Genomic DNA, 16,757 nt, shown 5'->3' with positions numbered 1-16,757 from the left:
GCCGGTCCCGCCCGCCAGGAAGACGACTTGTTTTCTTCCCTGTTCAGTCTGCGCCAGAACGGACCCGTCGTCGCTTTCCTCCTTGCCAAACACGCCGAGACGCGAGTGCAAATCGAACCCGCCGTGGGGTCCACGCAGCTCCACGCGGCTCCCGACCGACAGGCGGCTCAGATAAGTAGAAACCTCCCCTCCGTCTACTGCGCGGATGAGCAGACGCACGACCCCCGCGTCTTCGGGGGCAGAAGACAGGGGCGGAAGCGGGGTGTACTCCCGCGCGATCTGGATCTGGGGCTGCTTCACCTCGACGGACCAGAGGTCATACGTGCGCCACAGGTCGGCGAGCTGGGAAGCAATGTCGGAGGACGTGAGAGACGGGAAGTCGGAGGGGGAGGGGCGGAGGGTCAGGACAAAGGAGGTCGGAGAGACGGGATCACGGGATACGAGTTCGAAAGGGGTGAAGACGTCTTTGGAGAAGATCTTGTCCCGCGGGTGAGACGGCTTGGAGGCGAGGTAGTAGAATACCGATGCACTTGCGAGTGTGAAGACAAGGAAGAGGGTGGAAGGTCGGTAAGACCGTCTTCGAGGTGGTGTATTGGTATCGGCGTTGGGAGTCTTCCTGGCACTGGGAGAGGTGCGTCTGGTCGTCGAGGTCGAGGTGGAGAGGGATGAGCGTTGGTGGTGGGTGGCTGCTGGTTTACACGGCGAGCCAGCTATCGTTTGCCATCGGCCGGGGGGGCCACGTGAGATGAGTGTCTTGGATATAAGGCGAGAGACGCCATTTCTGCCTGTTGGTCCCGTGGTGAGGAGAAAGGACACTGGTGGTCCGGGTGCTCGTAGCGTCGAGGCTACGATGATGCGTTGAGATGACATGACAGTTCCGGGAGTTTCTAGCTGATTGCCATGGTATTGGTGGGATACTTTCGACGAAGGATTGCAAATGGGTTGAGATGGTTCACTGTGAGTGTGTAGATAGGTGAGATGCGTCGGGATAAGAGATGAAAGGGTAACTAGTCAGTCGAAAAATATGGAGAAAAATGAGGTTCAAAAATACGGGTCACGTGACATCGTGAGTTGGGGACGGACGTCAACACCAACACCAACATCATTAGATATACAATGCATGAAATATCAAAGAATAACCCGATACATGGAACTGACGGAAATCCATCATATTCTCAAAATGTGCCTGTCCTGGTCGATTCCCCCACGGAACATATCTTGAATGACCTTCCCATCCAAGATGGTTTCCCTGATGATGCCGTCCACATGCTTCGGTTCAACCCGGCCATACCATATCCCCTTCCCTTCTAGCGGATGATCGCCGCCATCCCGCGTCTTTGTCCCGGGGGGGATATACAAGATGACATTGCCCGCGAATTTGTGGCCGCCAATATGGCTAATGAGCCCAACCCTCGCCGCAACTCCCTTCCCGAGCGTCACCGCCTCCCCATGGCGTCTAGTCGCAACAGACTCGGCGTCTATATCGGTTTCCTCCTCTATAACCACGGGGTCTGCAGCGACAGGAACCCCGAGCTGGGGTAACCTCGCCTCGAACTCCCCGCTCAACACCGGGCCGGCGATTCCGCACCGCATATCCCGTCCGCCATGTCCGCAGATCAGCACCATGACTTCCCTCACATCCTGCACGCCGTGGAGCAGCTTCCGGGCGGCCGGCTTTCGCGTCAGCTGCTCCCGCTGGGCGAGTGGCAGCACGTCGTGCGCGCGGTGCAGCTTCGTCGGGAGGAGGTAGCCCTCCACAAGAGCACGCACGCTGTCGCCGGACGACGCGCGTGACACCCAGGGGACGTACTTGAAGCTGGGGAGGAGGTAGACCGAGGAGGTTGTCTGCGAGCCTGTACTGGCCTGTCTGGAGGCTGCCGAGGAGGGGAACGACGCGTTCAGGATGGACGTGTTGTGGAAGGGCTGTGTGTCTTGTCAGGCAACGGCGATTGTACTGGGCTGGTAGTAAAGTATGGAGAGATCAAAGTAATTCACAGCAATAAGAGCAAAAACAGGGGGGCAAAGGAAATCAAACAGCACTTACATCTCTGTACTTGCCACCTAGACCATAAAGGCCCTTGAGGTCGGCAGCGAGGTTCTCCCCGCCATTCTCATCCTCAATCCGCGAAGTCCAGTCGTCACGACCCGTGCAGACAAGCACCTGCTCCGCATACCCGGCCATGACGCCATTCAACGGACTGGTCCGATCAATCTCCAGCCCCTCGGGCGGCGGCGGGGTGGCAGCACAGTCGCACGTCGGCGGGGGACACGTCGGCACCGTGGGGAACGGCGGCGGTCTCGCGGTCAACGGCCGCCGCTGGGACGGGTGTTTGCTGCTGCTGCTGCTGCTGCTGCTGCGGGGTGCCCCATGGTCTTTGCCCCCGCCAGCACCACTTCTGGGGCTTCGGGACTCGGTCGTGGCCCTGAAACTCCTCCTGCATCGCTGTGCAGGCAACCCGGCAGGGTGGTGGTGGCGGCCTGAGAGTGAGACGCGTGCTACGGAAGCCGCAGCCACCGAATAGCGATGGACTTGCATGTTTGTCCTTCGCTTCGTATTGCCTCTTTTTACCGTTTTACCCCAGTCGATTCCATGGACTTAACCACTGTCGTATTATGTCATGAACAAGGGCTCGCTAACGAGTACCGGATGCAGGGAAATGCGTAAGGGGTGGGCGGTTTCTCGCCAAGCTCAGGCAGACGCGATACAAGGTCCCAACGAATCAAGGAGGAAACATCGAGTCACTTTGTACCAGACGTGAGAAAAGAAAGACATGGGGGGGTACGTACAGGTACTTGGACGGAACCACGGGCCGCTACCGCTTGCTGACTCAACATGTCTATTAATGGTACAACAGCAATCTGCCGAGATTTGCTGTAATCGGAGCCGACGGCGGAGCTTGGCAACCTTATTTCGGCCGGCAGTTGGGCGATGTGTCGGCCCGATTCCCCGCTACGCCCGATCTCGTATCATGGTGTGATTCGTCCCATTCAGCCCATTCATCCTACGACCGTACAACGTTGGTGCAAGCATCTCAAAGCGGTAGTTGCCTCCTACCTGATACTGATCTGCCTTTGTTTCAAGACCTACGTACTCGTACCGAGCACCATCTGTACTGTCGGCTATTTGCTCCCTTGGCAACAACCAAACATCACACCATCTCCAGTCACCAACTCGGAATCCCGGGGGCAGAGGCAGGGGGTGACGTGGTTCGTTGGTCATCTCGGTCTCCCTTTCAAACCACCACATCACTTTCCATTTGACAAGGGTTGTGGGGTGAAATTAGGGAGCGCTTTCTTCCTCGCGCAAACGGTATGGCCGTCCGGGCCACCATGCCAGCTACCTAACCCGGTCAATATGTCGTACGTTGTACGTTGTATGTAGAAACCGACTGACTCGTCCTCGCTTGTCTAGTCCACCTTGGCCGTCGAGGCTTGGCTAGCCACACCTCCCTCAGGCCCAAATAAAATAAAATAAGATAAAAAAATGAATATGAGTATGAAAAAAAAAAAAAAAAAAAAGGAAAACAAAATAGTAGAAATATAGGCAAAATCAAATATAGGCAGGGAAGGGAGACAGCTTCGAACAATGGTATGCTGTATGCATCTCAACATGCTCATCTCCTCACGTAAACTCATAACAATGCATGGGATGTGGAAAGCCTCATCCCAGAAACAAGAAACAGAAACAATCTGCCGGTGGTGAAAGTATATCCCACTTCGCGAGAAGCCCACGCCGGTCATCTCTCGCTCCCTCGTTCATGATCCAGCTGCAAAATAACGCCTGATAACTCCATGCAATGCGAATGAAATACCATGAACCTTCCTCCCTCGACTTGAGCGGGCGGTGTGCCATAACACGTCATGGACGAGCGACGGATCTTCTGAGAGAATGTTAGCAAGTTTGTTCCGCCCTTTCAAGCAGACGGTAGAAAACGTACGAATCAGCGTACCAAGATCGACTCAGTACATCCTCGTGAATCCGAGGCAGTTCAATGATCGGGCGGAGCTGCCACGACGGGCTCGATTTCCTGCTGTCTAGTGGATGACCAGCCGTATGAGATGCCTCCTGACCCGCTGGGGAGTACGTGTCGAAGCCAAGCCGTAGCCTCTTTGGTGGTGAAGTGGCCTCCGGGCTACGTCGACGTACTGCGCTCCCGCGCGGTGAGGTTGATCCATTCGAGTCGGGCAGGGATCGACGCCCATCGACCAGTGCCGAGGAAGTGCTTGCCCGCCTCACGCCATCCGCGTCAGCGGACGGTGACGACGCTGCGTTGCTGTTGTTGTTGCTGCTGCCATGGCTATTGGTGTGTCCTCCCCGTGGCCTAGGAAGCCAAAGTCAGCTTATCGGTCTCGAGTGGACAAGAGGAGAAGGGGGGTCCCAAACTCACGCATTCTTAAACTTGCAGACCCGACCAAACTTCTCGCACTGAACACATCGCGGGTAGTCCGGATCACACTTGATCTTCTTCTCCCGGCACGTAATGCACGCAATGGCGAGCCTCTTCCGCGGCTTGCCCGCCTTCGTCACCCCCCAGTGGGCGTTGACGGCCTCGCCGTCGATGACCGTCTTGCAGTGGCTCCCGTCATCGTAGAAATAGCACATGCCCTCTCCCGGGACCTCGGCCGCCCGCACAAACCGTGGGAGGAAATGCGTCCCAGTCCAGATCTTGGGACCCAAACCGTCCTTGGTTGGGGCACCTTCTGTGCCCGCTGTGACCGTCGAGCTTCGCTGCGGAGCAGCTGTTGTTTCTGTTGGTGACCGTTGCTCACGTCCCCCGGACCTACCATCCTGCTCCATCGGGAACAGGAAGGGTAGCCGTTCGTGTGGGGACATCAGCGGTACAGAGCTGTCCCTGCTTCCCAGGGCATACTCGTGCCTCGCCGTCTCCTGCTGCAACGACCACCGTCCACCTGGTCCAGCGCCGGCTCTGGTATCCGGCCGGGCCTGTTCAGATTCAGGTGATCTAGAGCCAGACAGAGTGGGAGTCAAGGTGTGCAACGCTGGTCGGTCGTTTCCGTCGTACGTGCTTCGAGGTTGTGCGAGTGATGGTGAGACGAAAGGTGATGAGAAGAAGGATGCCGGGTAGTGTCCATCCGGGTGGACCGGTGAAATGCGGGGCCGGTCTAGGGGCGATGTTGCCGGGTAGGGACCAGGGCGGTCCGACGAGGGTGAGATGAGAGGACCGAGCGAAGAGGGAGGCCCGAACAGACTGCTGATGGGGGGAAGTTGCTGCCGTGGTGGCTGAGGGGCAGGCTTCTCGCCTTCGCCAGCATCCTTGCTCCCGTGCGGAGACACTGTGTTCGTTGCGCCACGGTCATATGTGGACATGGGCGGAGAGGCGGAGGCCGAGGTGGAAGATGCCCAGGACCGGAGGTCGGCCGGTGGTGATGGTCGTGAGGAGTAAGAGGACGAGGAAGGGCTCACCAGTTCGGGAGGCGAATCTGGGAGGGGCGCCAGGCGAGGGTGAGGTTCCAGAAGTAACATCCCCATCGAGTGAATGTGAGATTTGGCAAGGCCGTCAGTCGTCGGTCGTCAAGAGATCAGAAGGGGCATCCGCCGAAGGCTTTCGAGGACGAGCGACGACGAACGAGGCCAGTCGGAGGATGTTTCGTGACTCAGTTAACAGGTGAACTCGAGCAGTACGGTACGGTTTCGCAGGTGAGTCGAAGGGGGTAGGACGTTGGCGGAGGTCAAGACGGAGAGATGTTGGTGTGTGTCACCGCAGTAGGTTCGAACTACTCTCTGGCTTCCTGTGTAAGATCGCTGCGTAGAGAAGACCGTCTCCAACAAGCTTCTGATATCGCCAAAACCTGGTGAAGAGTGGCAAAGAGGTACAGAGGTAAGTAAGGCGTGCGAGCGAGGAGGCTGAGAAACGTGAAAAGGGAAGGTCTGAGGGGATAGCTCTCGAAGCATGGACATTGATCTTCATTATGTATGAGCATACATCTGGCAAGGGGTAGGTAGTAGGGTGGGAATTCCGTCTACTTTCGTACCCTCTCTCTCGTTGGAGCCGAAGCAGGGGGACCAACGGGCTGGGTTGGCTTGGCGCAGAGTGGCACTTGAATGGGGGAGGGGGGCGTGGCTCGATTATGGGGTGAAGTTGGCAAGTGAGGCGCCGATAGGGTATCTTCCGCCCTGGGAGGCTGTGACCCACGTGCTGTTTCCTCTATCAGCTTGGTATTCCTACAACGTACATACAGCGTACATGCGTTGTAGATGTGTCTTGATGGTAAATATCTCGTGCGGGATAGGCCAAGGGCGAACGAAACCTACCGTCATCACCAAATATGTGGTGCTTCATTGTACAAAATATCGTCCACGGACGGACAGAGGTACTCGGGTGAGAGCGAAAGCGTTCCTGCACTGACCGGCAAATGCCGTCGACCCTCATCAGCCACAGTCACCACGAGGAAGTTGCCGTGCCCCATATGGAGGTTCGTACATAGCAGGCGCGAGATCCACACAATCCACTCTTCATCCGGGGGGTGTGTCCTGGAGGGACGGAAGGGATGAACAAAGTGGAGACGCCAAGGATCGGTAAAACGTGCGTGGTGGCATGGACAGGGGTTCACCGGCTCCTCACCATCGAGGGCTTCCAATGAGGGATTAGAGGGCTGGCCCGGAGCCGAATGGCCGCATCAAATCAAAGAACGCGTATAAGAATAACCGAGATGGACGATTCCCGGGGATGAGCCGGGGACAGCCTATGAACCGTGTCCACCTGGGGTGTATAGGTGGAAAGGGAGGAAACCGAGTCGATGAACGGACGACCTGCACGACTTGTAAGTGCCGCAACGCTCGTCAAGATGGCGATATTTTAGTGTGGTGTTGAACCATCTGGGAAGCGCGGGGAGTATCCACGAGAACGGCGTTCAATGTTCTACTCGTCCCGTCCACCACGTCGTCCAGTTGTCAAGGCCAGGGCTACTCCAGACACATAAAGTCGCAATGGTGGCGGTAGAAGGGTGTTCCAAGGAAAGCACTTCGCGAGACCTGCCTTTTTGGTAGCCGATTCAGATGATGCTCCGAATAGGCGTATGAATGGTACGAGCGTATATTGAGGGAAACATCACCCGCAGTCCCATTCCAGGCACAATGAATCCTTTTGGCTTGTGACTGGTCTTGGTAGACCAGGAGCCTGGTCGGTGCCATTTCCCTGGGTGCGTTGTGGGGATGGGAATCGCCGCACGTGGATCAGTTTTCTCCTTCACAGAAGCTGTAATATGCCGACATGCTGCGGAAAGGAGGGGATGATACACATCTGGAGAGTGGAGGACGGAGTCAGGCCTCATGGTTATCGTAGCGTCGTGGCAGTCACCTCGCCCGCCTACCCCTGTTGAAGCCCAGGCTTGCAGAAACCCACCTGCCCCAGAATGGCTTTCCGGCACGCTTGTCCCATTAGGCACGGGGGAACGAACAGCTGGAGTGCATATGAGTATGAAGGCATTCGAGGAAATGGGCAAAATACATACTTGAAAGGTGTGGTGAGGACAGGCATCATCCACATTCCCCTCAAATGCTGTATGTATGCACTCCGCACTATCCCACCAACAGGAATGAGGCAATCAATAGCTTCTGTTTCTCGAGGCAAGCCACAGAATGCCTGTCAAGAGCAAATCACCACGACGGCCGAGCGGGACTTCCCCTGGCGTGTCGCGGGTGGCTGGCCAGAAACGTGGTAGACAAGCCGTCAAAAGAACCAAAATTAGGTGTGTACTTCGTATGTACGCTGTAGATGGACGTTTCGCTTCGCAACGAGGTTCGAGCCCACCTTCTGGCGGGCAAAAGGAAATGAAAGAAGAAAAAGAAAAGGTCGAACGTGTGTCTAGCGCGGCGGCGGCGGCAGACTAGCATCATGATTACCGACTCGCTGGAGTCGATGGGACGACGCCGTCGGTGCGACCATCGACAATAATTCACCGTTTCCCCTTGATCCGGTGCGTGCGTTAGGCGTTTACGAGCATCCTTGTCCGTCCGATACCAGGAATGTGGGTGATGGAATCAGTAACTGTAATTATCCTGCAACATCTGCCAATCCCAGAGGGCGCGAATGGCGGGGAAAACAAAGGTCAACACACCGTAGTTGTGGGCGAAAGGAACCACGAGGCCGATCGTAAGAGATGTTGGGTAATCCCGGTTCGCATAGTGTCTGTGTACGTTGTATTCTGCATTGCGAGGCAGAAAAGACCACAAACGGCGACCAAAAGACGGCTCTTGTGCAGTGCGCGATGAGCAATGAATCATCGTGGTCCAGTTGATCGGGTGGGTGGGCGGCTAAGTCGGGTAAGCTGTGGCTTCACAAAGTACGTACCGCATGGACGGGATGTTCCGCTGCTCCTAAGAACTGGTGCCATACGATGTACCTAGGTAAATTTGTACTTGCCTTGCGTTACCTATAGGTATTTCGTATCATCAAGACAAGACGAAGGACACTTACACCACGTCACATTGCACGAAAATCTCAAGGAAACCCAGCAGATAGGTCTGCGTTGTATGTACGTTGTATGGCGATTACTCTTGTATGGCTACCCTATCCAGATCAAGGATGCTGTTCGCGAAAGGGACCTTCAACCACGGCGCATTCCTCGCCATTTGTCCCCCGGTGGCCGTTGTTTCACCGATGTGCGTCGTATTATAAGGTACTCAGTATCTCTACAAGGTAGAGTAATCGTAGAGTACTTTCCGAAAAGCACAAGCCAAGTCGAGTCGCACAGGATTTCATCTCGAAGCTGTCTTTGCCTACAACGTATATCAGGATTCACCTCTATCGTAAAAAATCGCTTCTTGATGGCATCACCTGGCAATGTATTTCCAAAAAAGGCGATTCTGGACAACGGGACATGGAACCGAGCGAGACCCAAGAAGACGGACACAAAAACGGCAGGCTGGTTTGATATCTGGGGGCCATATCTTTTTGGGAGCCCTGCCGGCTGTTGGGACCCGCTTAAGACTTGGGATGTGCCTGGGGTTCGAAAGGTGGAGGTGGCGGCGGGTCGTGGTATATTCCGTCGGCAGTACATAGAAGGACGATACGACGTCAGTATCCATACAGAAAAAGACAGGCGAAGGGTGCGGTGCATGGAAAATACCGTCCATTTTCCAGAACCCACTTATTACAACCCCCATAAGCGAATCGAGGGGCGGAATTTTGGGACATTCTGGGCTCATGGCTCGCTTAACTGAGCAGACCCCAAGCCCCTTGCGGAAGCCAAAATGTGTTTGGGTGCGTACAACGTACAACGTACGTTGTAGCCGTTGGTTCTGAGATGCAGGGTGTGTCGTGCCATCCCGTCCCGTGTCGCACTCCCTCCTTTGATAAGAGAGTCGAATGTGCTGAAAGAGAAACACTCGCTTCCTGCACTTTACCTACGATGAATGTGAAATAGACTGGTCAGTAGGTAGGGTGGGTGGGTAAGTAAGGTACAACGAGGGAGGGCAGGTGACTTGAGAGTTTAAGGCCAATGGGGGTTGCACGAATGCTCGATCATTGATCCGGGACAAGGATATCGAGCATCGTGAGATACCTAGGAAAGGTGATTCCCAGCTTTGCTATATCGCGAAGTACGAAAGCATCTGTGGCCGGCCTGCTTGTCGGCAGGCAAGATACATACATACGTTGTAGGTACAAACGAAAAAAGTACAGCCTTGTATGTAGCGGAGCCATGCCCCCGAGAGCCATGGAACGCAAGGTACCGAAGTACCTCGGAGCGATAGAATGCTCTACGAGGTAATTAATACAAAGTACTCTGTATAAAAGCCCTGTCCAATTCGCTTCGAGGGGACGGTCTCGGCAGTTCATAGAATTTCCCATAAGAACGACCAGGCACCAGGTTCCTTATAAGAGAGCCACAGACTACAGAGACACCCTTGGCATGTACGAAATATCAAGCCCATCTTCCCCTCCTTTTCCTATCCTATATGTACGTAGTGTACATACAACGTAGGTACATACTCGGGTTCAAACAACGGATCTGTCCGTATTACTGTATCACCGAGCAGGCAGGGATGGAAATTACCGCGTCGCTTACAGTACAGCATTCGTACCATGGAGATCACAGTTGTCTAAAAGCACATCCCTATTCACCTACAACGTACATTGGCACTATGTATACATTAGACGTAAACATGGCCAGAGAACTCTTGATGATGGTGATTGGCATTTCTGCAGTCCTGAGGCAAAGTACCCCGGGCATCTCATCTGTATCAGCGAATCCTTTCATCGAAATGATCCCCAAGGTCATCCAGTGCCAAGACATCGGCAATACCACCGCAAGCACCTCGCGCCTTCGCGTTTTCGGAGGAGCTCCAACCGTTGGTACCTACTGAGTACGTTGTACATATGTAGTCACCGTAGCACGGTTTGTCTCGCTTTCTTCCACCAGGTCTCACTCGTTGCTCGAATAAAACAACGCAGCAAGCGAACAAGCGGCTCGATAAGACAAGAGAACGATTTACAACTTGAGACTAGCACTCATTCCGGAAAAGTAACATGGTCAGATCCCACGATAACCCGTTGGAAAACGTGACCTCCCTCTCGCCGTGGGGCTTCCGGATACTTACCGACAAATCGGGCGGCCAGTTCAGCGAGGCATGCGGAATTCCATTATCCCGATCACATAAGCACGGAGTTTACCGTCCGGAACAATCACGATATGGTAGCGCATTCCTCACCGTAACACCCAGGAGATGTATTTGGCTCGTCTACGGGGTTTACAATGCACACATTGAAAGAGCGCTTTTCCAAAGTACTCACGAAGTAAATGCTTGTTCTGTCGGCGGCAGGCAAGACATGTGTACGAAGTACGACCCGAATGCTCGCTATGGGTGTTAAGTACCTACGGTACATATAATACGCTGTGGCGCATGCCTGGGTCTCCTGGCGCCCAGCCACAACCCGCCCTACCAGATGGCTTCAAACGGGCCTCGAGCGCTGTTACGACCCTTTTTGTCTCGTCGTCGCTACGGTGCAGTTTCCGTTCCTTCGCTTCCGCGGTCTGATGTCTGAGGCCTTAAGAAGAAAGCCCCGGATTCAGCCCTGAAATGCAAGCAGGTCTGCCACAGAAACCAGCCACCGCATACCGAAAGAACGGAACCAATTGCCTGGCTGCCCGTTCACGGGAAAAATCCTGCTAACCCGTTGGGTTGGGATTGGCGAGCTTGGTCGCAAGATTATGGCCTGATTTCGATTCCATCGTAGGCTGAAATAAGCGAAATCGATAAAGTGCCGTGTACCAAGTGGGCTCGGTTTTTCGATGGTGCAGGCAATACGTTGTATTGTATTGCGATGGAACGAAGGATGGAATGAGCTCCTGGAAGATTCCGGCTTATACTACCGGTACCGGTAGGTAATAAGAACCAGCAGCCAACCAGCTGGACACGTTACCACTACTGGACGCGCTACCGGGAAAATCCTCTCACCCCGCCTGCAGAACGGCAATACCTAGTGCGTCCCAGGCGGTGGGTGCCATCGACTATTGGCAAGGATTGTGACATAAGGCGATCATCTCCCCAAGGTCATGGGGAAACCATCCATGCGTACGTTGTACATTTGTACAGTACGCAGCACATGTACGTTGTACGTTGGACATGGTGGTGCGGATTAGATAATGAACGATACTGGACGTCGTCGACCAGCGCGGCGCCATACAATGTACTCTGTGTAAGATGGGCGGATAATAAACGACACCGGGGGTTGTTGAAAAGAAGCATGTAAGTTCTCGTCTTTGCTCGAACCATGCGAAGCGAAGAGGGCGGGATTTATTCGCCGAGGCTGTAGCCCAGTCTTCCGTTTATCTGATAAGAACAAGGGTCCTAACCCCGCTCTCTTGCTCATCAAACAAGAGATGGTTTTCCGTACGTTGTATGCACATCGACGCCTTTGGTTCATTGTATAAAGGACGACGTGTTCCGTCCAGCTCGCTTTGACGGATTCTTCGTGGAGGTATTAATGATAGAATGATATTGAAAGCGGACAAGGCCAATGTCGACCCAAGGACCCAAGGCTTTTGCGAGACACAGCAGAGCAGGCAGTTGAATGAACTGGGGCGCGTCGTTCAGGTGACCTGCCATGGGGCGGGGTCCTAAGCTTATGTAAACAACAGCAACGACGACGACGACGCCCTAGCACAGCTCTATAGAACTTGGATAAATTCATGAAACAACCGACCAGATCGTCATCGGCCTCCTGCCATTCGTCGCAATTATCATGGAGTTCTGGATCGGCGGTAGTTGTCCGTAAAGACCCCCAAGATCTACGGACTAAGACTCCGTCGCAGTGCACTAGCCGTAAAGGGTAGGCACGCGAGCTCCATCCTAATTATAGGGGCACCACATTGAGGACACCTCTGCCGGGACCCCTGCCCTCCCTTGGTATTCAGAGCGGAAGATTCCGTCAAGTCGCGTGGCTCGGTGTACTTGGTAACCAAAAGCAACGACGGTATTGGAGATTTCAGATTTCGCCCACATACCGAGGGGAAATCCCGTGCCTGTCGTTTCGCTCATCGATTCCTTTGGCCATCTCAGTACAACGTACAACGTACATACGACGTACTGATACAGGCATTGAATCGAAGACGGATCTCGGTACTTGCAACGTACCTATGTTGGACGTCACTACGAAGCACGTTGTACTCTATATCGTGGGTGGCTTTGCTCCGTACACCTGACAGAGGATCGGATGGTCTAAGCTTACCGAGATGAATGAGCTTGGCTCGGCTTGGCTGTCTTGGTCTTGGTCTCACAATCCGAAGTTCTGAGAAGTACTTGTACGTTGTACTATGTACTGATGGTTACAGGATATTCGTCTTGACAGCGCGCTCTTTTACGCTGTGCCAGGGTAGGTAGAACGGATCGGCATTTGTTCATTGACGTTTTACGCAAATCGAATGGAGATCAACCGAACTCGAGAATTTGCCGCCCTATAAGGTATCCGCGCACTCGACTACATTGTACACAGGCCCTACGTTGTAGGTATATATATATGCCTTTCCGAACATAACTGTACTGGAGATCGGGAGTGTACAATGTACTCGGTACTTTGTATGTACTGCAACGTACCTTACGTACTGTATGTGCCTATGATATCTGGGTGAATGCATGGGTTTGTCGGAAGATTAAGGACAATGCAGAATCGCAATGTGGCCGGTAGCGGTACAGCGTAAGCGAGTGCGAGAGATACCGTTCAAGGTCGCATTCCTAGATCAGACATGGTCCATCTCTGTCCGGGTGCTCTTGGTGAGATCGCTCAGTTGCGGTAGAAAACGTGGCACGGATACTTACAATGTACATCGTACATCGTAATCGTAGCACCGAGCCCGATCCTTTTCCGTCGGATTGCATTCAGACCGCACTCGCTATCCCACGGAAGCTGATGAACGGCCCAACACAGCCCCTGCCCTGTGTCCCCGTGCAGAGTTCGGCGAGCTTAAGACGGTCGAGATCTGAGCCCGACGATGCGGGGATGTGGCATGCGGCATGCACTTTCCCAGGATGGTCCTTCCATTCTAATTGTACGTTGTACATTGTACGTGGTAGTAAATTGTGCGGAGATTCCCGTCGAACAAGCTTGGAATGAACGTGAGACTTTCTTTCCTTTTTTCTCTCCTTTTCCCCCTCCCAATATGTATAGGTACATCCATCTGCGACCAAAGTTCAAGACATTGTATACATAATCATTGCCCAGGTATCGTCATTGCATCGAAACGCCGCATTCATCGGCGTCGTCTGGATGCAAAACATACAACGCAGCAGTGTGGTTGGTTGTATAGATACATAATAATAGCGACCGACTATTATTACGTACCTACGTTGATGTCTTGGACGATCGGCATGCATCTTATTGAAGATGGTCGATGGTGGTCTAAGACCAAGTGCATCGGTAGTTACTCTAGATCGTCTACTTCGTATGTCTCGGATTTCTCTTTTCTTTTCTTTTTTCTTTACTTCTCTTCTCTATCCCTTCTGCCTATTATAAAATATTCAAAAGCATCGAAATCCAACCACGAGAGTCGAGCCATGCCAGCGCTTAGACGCCCCCTCATAAACACATGCTCAATACAGAACAGTCTCAGGCCACCGAGTCCCATTCGAGTGAACCAGTGAAGATCAGACATCGCTCACCTTGGCAACCGAGTCGTATACCGGTACTTAATGACTAGGAAAATGGTCCCTAAGAAATGCCGCGGCTGTGGTTACACAAGCATACAACGTACAACGTAGAGACTGGGACGTGCTGTCGCACCATGTTTCTCGCTTTTCGACGAACTGGGATGGACCAGACCGAAATAATAAGAGGAGGGGAATAAAGAGTCACCGTGGTTAATCTAGGTCTTCCAGGCGTCCTTGAGCCAGTCAAGTCGCAACGCTGGCTCTTGTCTATGACTTGCTGGGCCGCTATCGTCGACCACACCTAAAACCACGGTCAGAGCCAGTCCTGGATGCCTCCGTCTTCACTCTTGCCGGCCGTAGATACACATCGGACTGCACACCTGGCAAGGCGACGAATCAGGCCCCGCGGATCACGCATCGCTTAGGCATTCGAATCGTGTGCTGCGCTCGGTCTGGATTCAGGAATGGACCTCTATTGGGAATTTCGTATGCATACGACACTGGGCGGGAGAGTCCGCACCGCACCGGATTTCCGACGGCGCTCGGGAATCTCGACGGCATTGGAGGGCTGCAGTGGAAGGAGGGCTGCAACTTGGTAGTATCATGTCTGGTGATGCTCTGTGACTGCCCTGGTCGAGGTGAACCCAGGCTTCCATGTTGATGGCAAAGAAGACAACTCTCCTACGCATCCTCCTTTTCATCCCCCCTCTCTGTCCCCTCCATTTCCCATTCACTCTCACTTACGCGGTTGGGATCACGGGGAGGTTTCCCGGCCGAAAGCCCCGACCTCTGTTGGGCCACCGACTCACACTCACTGCAGGACCAGCTCGTTGGTAGTTTGAATCGGGCCTTTCGGGCCTTTTGGTATCCAGTGATACGGCCAGCTGTCCTCACAACGAACTGGCGAGATGTTGCTGCTGTGCCCGACACTGGCCGCAAGGAACCATGCCGCCGGCTGGCGGAGTCTGAAATGCTTCCTTTGCCATGCCCATTCGGGATGACGGGCAGCAGCTGAATATCGATGCAATTGCAAAACCGGCTGAGCCTCCTCCTATCCACATGCTACCCAGATCACCTGTCATCTCATGCATGGGGTACGACGGCAGGGAACGACGAGGACACCACCACACCACTGCACCACCGCACCTCGCCAAACTTGTTCCCACCCCTTGCCTTGGCCTCGTGGTCATCCTACAGGCGAGGGCCTATGAATTCAGGTGTACGTCGCTCGCTATTGTGGCTGATTGGACCCCCTTTGAGCGGCGCAGAGAGCACGGAAATCATCACATTATGATGTACGTTGTATCCATCCTCCATGCATGCCCCTCGCCACTCACCCGCCTTATGTGTGTCTCGGCTGTTGCCAATCTGCCCAAAAGGATGCACACCATAGGGAAGAGAGCGTCTAGAGGCGCCTTGTTCATGCCTCGTCGGAGGCCACGGGGAGATTGAGAGTCTCGGCATAGTCCACCAGACATTACAGCGCACTTCACCCACCCACACAAAGACGAAAGCCCTCCCTAAGCGAAGAGAGATATGACAGGATTACATCCTCGACATGTGCCAAGACTTGCGCCAACAACCAACAGTCAGCCCCGGCAGGCATCGTTGTACGAAAAAGAAAATGAAGGCCCGCCAACGGCAACCCACCACTACGCGACGATTGCACACACACGCTCCATATAATAAATTGAGTATAATTACGCAAACGATACAGTGGACAACGGGACGCGGCGCAGCCTTGGCTCCGTGGTAATCGGTGCGAATTCGTGGAGATTTCCTAGTCTAGACAAGTCGACCAGACACTCGGGACGAACAGCACAACGCCCAGCTACTGCCGGCTGCCTAACCAAGAAGCCAAGGAAGGCCGTCTCCATACCGAACGTAACGACGGGCCTTCATTAGTAGGGCACTTCCCTTCCCGTCTTCTTGCCCCCCCTTTTTCTTGGATCCTTCTCCACCATGTTATTCGCCTGGCGCTCCCTCATTTTCAGGCTCACCTGAATATTGCCGCGGACATCGTCCCATGGGAAATATGAAGGAGACAAGATCCTCTTGGTCGAGGACCCAACTGCTTCCCCCCCTTGATGGACACCCTTCCAGAAACTCTACTCCCGACCGATTCCTTTGCATGGCACTATGCTTTGCCGGCTTTGCCTGCCGCTCACTACCGTGCCTATTATTACTGTTACTGGTTTCTACAACGTACACCTGGGGCTCCGTTCGGCCTTACTGTACAAAGATGCCCAAAACCGTGCTGTCTGTCTGACTGTGCTGCTGTGCCCCTTTTCCTTTCGACAACGCCGCAGCTCTACACCCCAGTCCGTGGGAATTTGAGCTTTCGTTTGTTCATTTTCCATCTTTGGATCTAATCATTTTTCCTACACTTTTCAGGACAAACAAGCGTCTGTTCTCTCGTAGGCGAGAACCAGTCGAGAGGCAAAGTCAACCAACCCATCCAGTGGACGTGTAACGTAAAGTCGTAAAGTCTCATTCATAGACAAGGACGACAAAACGAGTGTGCTTGGATTGGCCTACGGCTTTTTGTGTATGCGCTACGTGTTCTGTTGTATTGTTGCTCGGAAGACAGGACCGATAAACTCCCAGACCAGAAACCCAAGAGGAAATAACCGCCGCCCAGAGCACGCAC

At 53.8% G+C, this 16,757-nt stretch overlaps 4 protein-coding genes across 4 annotated transcripts; all 4 read right to left on the bottom strand.

Moving 5' to 3' along the window:
- Window positions 1-1,031: 1,031 nt before the first annotated feature.
- On the bottom strand, window positions 1,032-2,601 carry ACRALDRAFT_1073482 (uncharacterized protein). The gene is made up of 2 exons (XM_071018103.1): window positions 2,045-2,601; window positions 1,032-1,923 (listed from the first exon to the last, which is right to left on the bottom strand). Exons 1-2 carry the CDS (start codon window positions 2,534-2,536, stop codon window positions 1,168-1,170), a joined length of 1,248 nt encoding a protein of 415 aa, XP_070879854.1. The 5' UTR covers window positions 2,537-2,601; the 3' UTR covers window positions 1,032-1,167.
- A 909-nt stretch (window positions 2,602-3,510) lies between these two features.
- ACRALDRAFT_1090788 (uncharacterized protein) lies at window positions 3,511-5,615 on the bottom strand. Its single transcript, XM_071019538.1, has 3 exons — window positions 4,389-5,615; window positions 3,939-4,322; window positions 3,511-3,881 (listed from the first exon to the last, which is right to left on the bottom strand). Exons 1-3 carry the CDS (start codon window positions 5,489-5,491, stop codon window positions 3,860-3,862), a joined length of 1,509 nt encoding a protein of 502 aa, XP_070879853.1. The 5' UTR covers window positions 5,492-5,615; the 3' UTR covers window positions 3,511-3,859.
- ACRALDRAFT_205283 (uncharacterized protein) lies at window positions 5,520-8,317 on the bottom strand (the record flags this gene model as incomplete). Its single annotated transcript, XM_071021654.1, has 18 exons — window positions 5,520-5,615; window positions 5,645-5,924; window positions 5,987-6,144; window positions 6,200-6,296; window positions 6,326-6,593; window positions 6,679-6,705; window positions 6,753-6,798; window positions 6,836-6,881; window positions 6,939-7,157; window positions 7,213-7,288; window positions 7,320-7,540; window positions 7,598-7,664; window positions 7,719-7,775; window positions 7,821-7,848; window positions 7,869-7,929; window positions 8,028-8,150; window positions 8,197-8,275; window positions 8,302-8,317. The coding sequence occupies 18 exons, from the start codon at window positions 8,315-8,317 to the stop codon at window positions 5,520-5,522; spliced, it is 1,965 nt and encodes a 654-aa protein (XP_070879852.1).
- Window positions 8,318-8,464: 147 nt separating this feature from the next.
- ACRALDRAFT_1059417 (uncharacterized protein) lies at window positions 8,465-9,360 on the bottom strand. Its single transcript, XM_071016030.1, has 2 exons — window positions 8,799-9,360; window positions 8,465-8,740 (listed from the first exon to the last, which is right to left on the bottom strand). Exons 1-2 carry the CDS (start codon window positions 9,095-9,097, stop codon window positions 8,569-8,571), a joined length of 471 nt encoding a protein of 156 aa, XP_070879851.1. The 5' UTR covers window positions 9,098-9,360; the 3' UTR covers window positions 8,465-8,568.
- Window positions 9,361-16,757: the final 7,397 nt, after the last annotated feature.

This window comes from Sodiomyces alcalophilus (genome assembly GCF_042370955.1).
Source record: "Sodiomyces alcalophilus JCM 7366 unplaced genomic scaffold ACRALscaffold_1, whole genome shotgun sequence".
NCBI lineage: Eukaryota > Fungi > Ascomycota > Sordariomycetes > Glomerellales > Plectosphaerellaceae > Sodiomyces > Sodiomyces alcalophilus.
Note: the sequence above shows the minus strand (reverse complement) of the source record. Positions and strands in the feature narration are given on the sequence as shown.